This window comes from Desmodus rotundus, chromosome 12 (assembly GCF_022682495.2).
Source record: "Desmodus rotundus isolate HL8 chromosome 12, HLdesRot8A.1, whole genome shotgun sequence".
Classification (NCBI taxonomy): Eukaryota; Metazoa; Chordata; class Mammalia; order Chiroptera; family Phyllostomidae; genus Desmodus; species Desmodus rotundus.
The window spans coordinates 41,796,001-41,805,378 of NC_071398.1; the positions used below are offsets into that span (position 1 = coordinate 41,796,001).

Genomic DNA, 9,378 nt, shown 5'->3' on the forward strand with positions numbered 1-9,378 from the left:
CTTCTATATGAGTCAACACATATAAAGCTCTTGGACCAGCACTTGGCACCCAGGAAGCACAGCTATGATTCTAATGAAAGTCCTTTTGTATTTTTTAATCCTCACCCAAGGACGTGACTCTTGGTTTTAGAGAGAGGAAGGGAAGGAGGGAGGGAGAGGGAAACGGAGAGGGAACGAGAGGGTGCGGGGGAGGGGGAGAGACACAGGGACCGGTGGCCTCCTGTATGCACCGTGACTGGAGAGCGCACCCTCGCCTTGTGGTGCACAAGACGACGTTCCGACCGACTGAGCAACCCAGCCGGGTCTGCAAGTCCTGTGAAGGTTCTTAGGCAAAGTTGCAGAGAACAGGAGCTGTCCTCCACAGAAGATTTTCTGCCTTCTGGGCACTTGGCTAGGCTACATTTCCCAGACTCCCTTGCAGTGAGCTGCAGCCATGCGACTAATTTCTCAGCAAAGGGATGCAAATGAAAGCAGCACTGCCACCTCTAGGCTGGGCTTGTAAGAGAACACGTGTGCCTCTCCAGGCTCCCGGGCCAAGGCCGCCCAGCATGACCATGGGGATGAAAACAGGCTTCGGAGATAGCCTGGGTCCCCACATCACTGGATGGAGAAGGGTTGCCTGCCAACCTGAAACACCTACCCTGGACGATTGTGTGAGCGAGAAACAAAATTCTGTTGTGTTTGAGCCTGTACGTCATGGGGCCTACGAGTAAATTTGTGGAAACTACACTGACCATATAGTGCTTAGTCAATGTTAATTATCTAGGCAACAATGACCCTAAAGTTCCCCCTAGAAGGAGCCCAGGGGGTGAGGGGCATGCAGGTGGATGCCCAGGCACATGCCTCACACCCTGGAGCACGCACACACACACACATACACACACAGACACCAAACACGCTGGACTGACACACGCAGAATCTGGCTTTATTCTGGCCTTCACACATACTAAGAGGACACAGATAAGCAGCACCCCAACCCCCAGGACCATTTCAAGCACCCGATTTCCTCAGCCCCCTCCTCCCACCCCACCCCTCCTGCCAGGCTTCCTGGGTGGGGATGCGCCTACACCTCGCCCCGGGCGTGCAGCATGAAGTGCCCGTGCAGCTCCCCAAGGTTGTCGAAGGAATCCTCGCACTCTGTGCAGTGGTAGGTGCCCTCCTCATCCTCCTCTTCGTCCTCCTCCTCCTCCTCTCTCCCGGCGGGTCGGCCCTCCCTAGCCCGAGGGGGCTCTTCTTCTTCCTCCCCCAGCACCCTGCCTTCGGGGGCGGGTGCTTCCTGGGGGGCTGTGGCGGGAGAGCAGAGGCGGCAGGGTGGGGTGCCTGGTGGGGCCTCCCCAAGGGGTGAGCGGCCACAGAGCTGGCAGGGTTGGGCTGCGGGGCCCGGGGGCTGGGCTGCACGGGGGGCCCGGCGGGAAGGGCCGCCCCGGCCCCCACCCAGGCGCTGCTTCACCTTGTAGCCAGGGTCATATTCGGGGTCATCAGTGGTCTCCTCTTCCTCCTCCTCCTCATCTTCTTCCTCTTCAGAGTCCGGCTCTGAGAGTGTATATTCGGAGTCAGAGGAATGCTCGGGGCCTGCGGGTGGGCGGGCGGGGAAAGACAGCAGCATCAGAAGACCGAAGGCTACGCCCAGGTGACTGTCCCCTCCCCAAGCCCCACTGAGGCTAGTCACCAGAGAGAGAGGGTGGCCCAGGCACAGCCCTGCCCTTCCCAACAGATGGCTCCCCATCCCACAGGGCAGGGCCTGGTGCATGGCAGGCGCTCAGTGTCTGCGCGTCAAACAAACGAATGTCTTGCCAGAACGGCATGTTAGGGGCTCATAAAGACGAAACGGGAGTAAACGTGGGGACAGTAAAAACAGCAGCAGCTGCGCCCGTAGCTTTGGAAGAGCCCTAGTCTTTTTTTTCTTAATATTTTATTTATTTTTAGACCGAGGGGGAGGGAGAAGAAGGAGAGGGAGAGAAACATCAATGTGTGGTTGCCTCTCACTTGCCCCAAACTGGGGACCTGGCCTGCAACCCAGGCATGTGCCCTGACTGGGAATCAAAACAGCGACCCTTTGGTTCACAGGCCAGTACTCAATCCACTGAGCCACACCAGCCAGGGCTGGAAGAGCCCAAGCAGCAACCCTGGAGGGAGACACTATTATTACCATTACTATTACTATTATTATTCCTGAGTGACAGAAGGAGAAACTGGAGCACGGAGCAGTTAGGCCTCCAGTCTCACAGCTCTAACAGGGAAAGCTACATACGTGTAATCGCCTCTGCCAAGTCATTTTAGGGAGACAAATATTTGAACGAGTACCTCCTAAGGCTGACTCAGGCGCTGCACTGCTGGGACACAGAGACCTTCCAGGCGTCTCCAGGCCCCAGACCCAGACTACCTGAGCCCTCACTACCTGAGTGAGGGCTCAGGTAGTAAGTGGTGTTGGGGGGCCCAGAATGGAGACACACTGACAGCTGGGGAAGTCAGGGAGGACCTCACGGGGCGGGGAGGTGTGAGCTGGAGCCTTAAAGACCACAGGAGTTTGCAGCTAGAGACAGAAGAGGTGGCCCCAGTGGGAGAGGGGCAGGTATTTAAGCCAATTAAAAGACACGGTATACAGGTACTTTGAGATACGTGGTTTTATGTAATGACAGGGCTACGTTTCTGTTGTGCAAACGTGACAGAGAGCACTTACACAATCTAGACCGTCCGGCCCACCTCACACACCTAGGCTGCTGCTCTACCTTGACTCTTCTGGGTTCTGGGCTGAGACCCCCCTATGATGCACAGGAGGAACAGTCCAGTGACACGTATAGCCCCGTACACGTGGAAGAGACTCAGGAAAACTGAGTAACTCAACATATGGCTGAGCCACCACCTTAAATAGGTTCTTCAGTTGAAGACCAAGTTGCTGGGGGTGGGGGAAGCCAGCTCTGGCAGATTACCAGAAAGGGCAGTAAGCAAGGGGTAGGATGTTATGCAGATTTAAGCCCCAGTCATCTGCACTGATGAACATTTTTAGAGATAAGGTAATCCCCCTTCCTGGTACCTGACTGACACACCCTTACTAACGGAAATTTCCCTTACAAATATAAATGCCTCTCACAAAGGTAGTTTCTTCTTGGTCTTCAGAACTTCCCTGACAGTTACTTCTTGAAAATAACCATCTTAAAATAATCCTTATGGAAAACAGACCTACTGGACTGAGAGGGTCAGCGGAAAAGTCTCGTTATGAAGGAGCCTGAGCAGTTCAAACCTGCGCGGTCTGAGGGCTAACTGTACACGGGAGCGACCCGGTCGTGCCCCTGTAGCTCCCAGGCTTCACAGCGGCACAGCGTGTTCCTGTGCCGAATACTGCGGGCCACCGCACAATGGCGTTTGTGTCACGTGCTGCACTACGCAGTTACGACGGCTACAACGTCACTGGGCAGTAAGAATTTTTCAGCTCCGGTCTGATCCATGGGATGAGCATGGTATACGTGGTCAGTTGTTGACCAAAATTTCATTCATTGTGTGGCATGTGACTGTATAGATAAGTATCTAGTTAAGTTAATTAAAAGATTTATGTGTAAGTATAGATAATATGATTGTGGTTTTTAAAAAAACTTTCGTCATTTTTAGAGAGAGAGAAAAGGAGAGAAACAACGTTGTGTGGGAGAAACACAGATCGGCTGCCTCACGCACGCTGCCAACTGGGGACCCAGCCCGCAAGCCAGGCACGTACCCTGACTGGGAACTGAACCAGTGACTTTGTGGTTCAATCCACTGAGCCACACCAGCCAGGGCTGGCTGTGACTGCATGCAAATGAAGGACATGTTTAAGGACAAGTTTGGGTTAAAAAAAAGAAACAATTTAAAGTCCAAGTGAGGCAGGAGATAGGAAGGAGGAAACTCGGGAGGTGCCCCAGGGCTAAGATAAAGGACATCCAAACAAGACAGAGACCCTGTGCTAAGACCGGTTGTTCCTGCTTTCTGGAAAAGCGCTGAATCATGGTGACTCATGAATGTACCTGTGCAGAAGATGCTACATGACCCCTCCTTCATTATAATCAATTAACATTGTGTGACCCCTTCTGCGGTGGCCAATCAAGGAAAATCATGGGAGACCACACGCGCAATAGCTTTAAAATACAACTATTTGTAGGTGCACAGTAAAAGCCCACCAAAACTAGCCAGGAAGGATCCACCCTATAAAAATTGAATCCCTCCAGCCCACAAGGTCAATCTGCACTCAGGGTTGGCGTGCTCTCATGTTCTGTGGAGTGTACTATCACTTAATAAGTCTGCTCTCTCTCTTTCTGCTATAAACTGTGTGTTCAGTTCAAGTTTTTGTCTGCAATCAGCAACAAACTGGTCACCTGTGCCCACAGGAAAGGGTGACACCATCAGTCGTTATGGGGGGTGCACACACAAGTAATGGTCCAAGAAGGAGGAGTCCTCACTTTGGTGGCCGTGTGGGGAATACTGCTTCTTTAGATGCAGGGGCAGGAGCCTGCTACAGGTGGCTCTCCTCTCGTAGGGCTGCAACGGCCTTGCCCTGCGTTTGTCCCAGCCCCCCTTCCTTGGTTTTCTCTGGCAACCCAGAAGGCTCCTATTACAACTGAGCCAGCCTGGGCTCCTCACTGTCCCTCCACACTCCAGGCATGTACCGGCCTCAGGGCTTTGCCACCCTTCCTGGAGGTGGATTAAGCCCTTCTGCCCTTCTGCCACATCTGCTCCAGTGCCACCTTCTCAGTGACACCCTGATCACTCCAGCTAACAAGCAATCCCTCCCCAGCACTCCGATGCCCCTAACCCTGCTTTATTTTTCTCAACTGACTTTATGTAACACCTACTTGTGTGTTTACTGCCTGTCCCCCAAAGCAGGGACTTTGTCTGGTTCATTGCTTGGGTGGCCCCAAGGCTCAGATCTCCCTCCTCCAGGCCTTTGCCTTTGCTCTTCTTCCACCTGGGGCCACCTTTTCCATACTGAGCAGCAAATTCCTTTTTAAGGCTCCAGCTTACTTGTCACCTCCTCTGTGAGGTCCTCCCTGAGTCCCCCAGCAGTCAGTATCTCTCTGCTCTGGGCCCCCTAACATAACTGACCACCTGGGTCTGACCCCTGGAAGGTAGGACAATCTGGCTACCTGTCTCTGTGTCCCCAGCATTGCTGAGCCTCTGTCAGCCTCAGGAGAAATTTGCAGAATGATTGCAAAACACCGAGGAAACCTCTCTGGCCTTTGGGATAGGGCCCCACCCCTCCATATCCTCCCACCTCTGACTTCACAGCACCCACAGGGCCTTCAATGCCCACTGTGACTTCACGCAGTTGGCCTGTGAAAGGCAATCAGGTGGTCGTCCAGGGCCACCAGGTCTTTCACGTCCGCTGGGACTTCCAGGACCACAAGCCTTTTTGCGCCCACCATGTCTTCTCCACCTACAAGATCCTCACAGCCCAGCAGGTCTGTGGCATCCACTGGACCCTCAATGCCCACGATGTCTCCCAAGCCTCCTCCCTCCTTGAAGGCTACTGAGTCAGCAATGCCCAACAGCTCTTCGGTGCCCACGGCACCATCAATGGCCCCCAACTCGGTCACAAGCCCCAGCAGCTCCAAGTCCACCAAATGGGAAAGCACAAAGACAGCCCCTTCTAACCAGCCCAGCAGCAGGTCCGGAGTGCACAGCAGGGCAAGAACACCTAGCAAGGCCAGCACCGCCACCAGGGCCAGCACCGCCAGCAAGGCTAGCGGGGTAAGACGCTGCCTGCGGAAGGGTACATGTAGCCGGGGCAGAACTCCTGGCAGAAGGGGAGGCCGCCACTCCAAGAGGTCACCCAGCAAGGTGAGAACTGCTTCTCAGCAAAAAGAGAAAGGGAGGAAGAGTTATAGCCGGCCTAGAACTGGCAGCCAGGAAAGGAGTAAGAGCCAGCGTAGAAATATGAACAGAGAGAAGAGTTACAGCCCACCAGGAACCTCGGGTATGGGGACGAGTTCCAGGATGGCTGTAACCCCCAGTAGGGCAAAGAGTTATAGCTCCATCAGAAGTCCCTTCAAGGACAGAGGTTATAGCCAGTCTCCATCATGGAGGAAGGTGAAGAGTTATAGTCAGATGATCAGCCTCAGCAGGAAATGGATTTATAGCCCAAACCAGATATCCAACATCCTCAAGAGTTGTAACCGGGGTAGTGCATCCAGCAGGACCCGAAGTCATTGCCGGTCTAGAACTCCCAGAAGGGCCGGAAGTCGCAGTCAGAAGAGGACCCACAGCAGGGCGAGAAGTCACAGTTGGAAGAGAAATCATAGTAGGGCAAGAAGTCGTACCCGGAAGGAAACTTCCAGCCACATGAAAAGACACAGCCAGTCTAGAAGCCACAGCCACGAAAAAAGTCAATACCAATCTAGGACCCCCAGAAGGGAAAGATGTCTCAGCCAGTCTGGAAGCCCCAGCAAGAACAGAGGTCACAGACAATCTAGAACTCTCAGCAAGGAAAGAGATCATAGCCAATCGGGGACCTCCAGGAAGGAAAGAGATCACAGCCAACCTAGCACCCCCAGAAAAGAGAGATATCACAGCCGATCTGGAAGCTCCAGTAAGGAAAGACACCACAGTCGATCTGGAAGATTCAGTAAGGAAAGAGATCACAGACGATCTGGAAGCTCCACTAAGGAAAGAGATCATAGCCGATCTAGAATCTCCAGTAAGGAAAGACACCACAGCCAATCTGGAACCTCCAGGAAGGAAAGAGATCACAGCCGATCTGGAAGCTCCAGTAAGGAAAGAGATCACAGACGATCTAGAAGCTCCAGTAAGAAAAGAGACCACAGCCAATCTAGAAGCTCCAGTAAGGAAAGAGACCACAGTCGATCTGGAACCTCCAGGAAGGAAAGAGACCACAGACGATCTAGAAGCTCCAGTAAGGAAAGAGATCACAGACGATCTAGAAGCTCCAGTAAGGAAAGAGACCACAGCCGATCTGGAACCTCCAGGAAGGAAAGAGACCACAGACGATCTGGAACCTCCAGGAAGGAAAGAGATCACAGCCGATCTGGAAGCTCCAATAAGGAAAAAGACCACAGCCGATCTGGAACCTCCAGGAAGGAAAGAGACCACAGACGATCTAGAAGCTCCAGTAAGGAAAGAGACCACAGCCAATCTAGAAGCTCCAGTAAGGAAAGAGACCACAGCCAATCTGGAACCTCCAGGAAGGAAAGAGACCACAGCCAATCTAGAAGCTCCAGTAAGGAAAGAGACCACAGTCGATCTGGAACCTCCAGGAAGGAAAGAGACCATAGACGATCTAGAAGCTCCAGTAAGGAAATAGATCACAGCCGATCCAGAAGCTCTGACATGGAAAGAGATCACAGCAGATCCAGAAGCTCTGACATGGAAAGAGATCACAGCCGATCTAGAATCCCCAGGAAAAACAGAGATCACAGTGGAACCAGAACCCCCAGAAGGGAGAGAGGTCATAGCCAATCTAGAACCTCCAGAAGGGAGAGGGGTCGCAGCAGATCTAGAACCTCCAGATCGGAGAAAGATCACAGCCGAGCCAGAACCCCCAGCAAGACAGCACACAGCCAGTCTAGAACCTCCCCAAAAGATAGCGACCACAGCCGGTCTAGAACCCCCAGCAAAGAGAGTAATAACAGCCAATCTACAACCCCCACCAGAAGCCTCAGCGGGAAGGGATCCCCCAGCAGGGCACAGAGTCCCTGTCAGAATAGAACACCCAGTGAGTCAAGGAACCATTCCCCCTCAAGATTTCTCAGCGAAGCTCCAATCCCAAGCCAGGATGCTACTCAAGCCAACACCACCACCTCTAAGGACGCCTCACCTGGAGAAAGGTCTTCATCATCTTCTTCCAAGCTGGCGTAGCCTCCAGTCTCAGCTGGCTCACGGGTCTCTGTCATGGCCAGAGGAGCGGACAGGAGACAGCAACAGAGCAGCAGCTAGGCAGCGTCCCTCCCCGGCCAGCTCTCCACAGAAACACCTCCGCCACAAGTTCTCTAATGCAGGAGGATGTCAGCAGGTAGAGGGATGCTGGACAGGGAAAGGAAAGGCCTATGGTGACTTAATAAATTTTTACACAGCATCTGCCTCCCCAGGCTCAGCTATGTGCTCAGTGATGGGGGCAAAGCAAAGATGGCCCCAGCTCTGTCCCCGACTGCCCACTGCGCTTTGGCTGCTGGCCCTGCCCCCATGTAGATCTTCATTTCCTCATCTGGGCAACAAAGCTGTCTGTGGTTCTTCAGTGGGGCAGGAAAGGATAACATTCCAAATATTTATTTATTTAAAAGGTTTTACTTATTTATTTTTAGAGAGGAGGGAAGGGAGGAAGAAAGAGAGGTGAAAAACATCAATGTGTGGTTGCCTCTCACACACACCCCCACTGGGGACCTGGCCCACAACCCAGGCATGTGCCCTGACTGGGAATCGAACTGGCTACCTTTCGGTTTGGGGCCACTGAGCCACAGCAGCCAGGGCAATTCCAAATATTTAAAGAGGGGTACTAGCACGGGTACGAATCAGAACTGAGAATGGAACAAGGTCCTATGATAGGCATTAATCTGTTAGTTGCTGGAGTGTGGGGAAGTCTGGAGTTGGGGGAGGACCCAAAGTGACAGTTGGGGGCACAGATTACTTGGGGAAGTGGTGACATACCAACCATTCCAGAAGTATTTAAATATTTAAACAACTGGTATGGCTGTACTAGCTGTGGCTCTATATTAACTTACACTCTGGCAAGACAGTAGTGTATTTTGTCGTGCATAACGAGCACCCATGTTTTTGGCTCAAACTTTCAGGAAAAAAAACCTTTTTTAATTCAAATTTTTATTTACTTATTTTTAGAAACAAAAACAATGATCATATTCCAGGGTATTATTTTGCATACAGGTATAGTTATTGCTTTCTAGAATACACTTTTAATGCATTAAGCGTAAAGAAAAGAATTAAAAACATTTATACAGATACAAAATTAGAACTACTCATGTGTAATACGCATCCTTATTTTTCCTTCAAAAAACCTGGGCATGCCCTTTCAGGTGTGGTTCAGTGGACTGAGCACTGGCCTGAGAACTGAAAAGGTCGCCAGTTTGATTCCCAGTCAGGGCACAAGCCTGGGGTGGGCCAGGTCCCCAGTGGGGGGCATGTGAGAGGCAACAGATCACTGTACCTCTCACACATTGATGTTTCTCTCCCTCTCTTCCTCTCTCTAAAAGTAAATAAAAATTTTTTAAAAATTGGGGCAAAAAAGCATGTATTATACACAGCAAAATACAGGTATCTAGGTTTGAATCCTAAATCTGCCATATTCTGACTGCGTAGCTTTAAGCAAAGGACCAAGCCTGTTTCTTCAAAAGCACTTCGGGACTTAACTCAGTTCTCATAACCACGTTGAAACAGATTATCTCC

General features: G+C 51.9%; 2 protein-coding genes across 2 annotated transcripts; one reads left to right on the forward strand and one right to left on the reverse strand.

The window, feature by feature from the left end:
• Nucleotides 1–913: 913 nt before the first annotated feature.
• ZNF428 (zinc finger protein 428) lies at nt 914–7,936 on the reverse strand. The gene is made up of 2 exons (XM_024569459.3): nt 7,799–7,936; nt 914–1,572 (listed from the first exon to the last, which is right to left on the reverse strand). Exons 1-2 carry the CDS (start codon nt 7,872–7,874, stop codon nt 1,064–1,066), a joined length of 585 nt encoding a protein of 194 aa, XP_024425227.3. The 5' UTR covers nt 7,875–7,936; the 3' UTR covers nt 914–1,063.
• On the forward strand, nt 5,204–7,839 carry SRRM5 (serine/arginine repetitive matrix 5). Its single transcript, XM_053915393.1, has one exon. It carries the CDS (start codon nt 5,389–5,391, stop codon nt 7,837–7,839), a length of 2,451 nt encoding a protein of 816 aa, XP_053771368.1. The 5' UTR covers nt 5,204–5,388.
• Nucleotides 7,937–9,378: the final 1,442 nt, after the last annotated feature.

What these genes read in the sequence shown, in the direction of transcription:
- ZNF428 (XM_024569459.3), bottom strand. Translation starts at nt 7,874, where the DNA reads ATGACAGAGACCCGTGAGCCAGCTGAGACTGGAGGCTACGCCAGCTTG. An exon ending in TGATGAAGACCTTTCTCCAG is followed by an intron (nt 1,573 to 7,798) that starts GTGAGGCGTCCT and finishes GCCCACCCGCAG; the next exon opens with GCCCCGAGCATTCCTCTGAC.
- SRRM5 (XM_053915393.1), top strand. Translation starts at nt 5,389, where the DNA reads ATGTCTTCTCCACCTACAAGATCCTCACAGCCCAGCAGGTCTGTGGCA.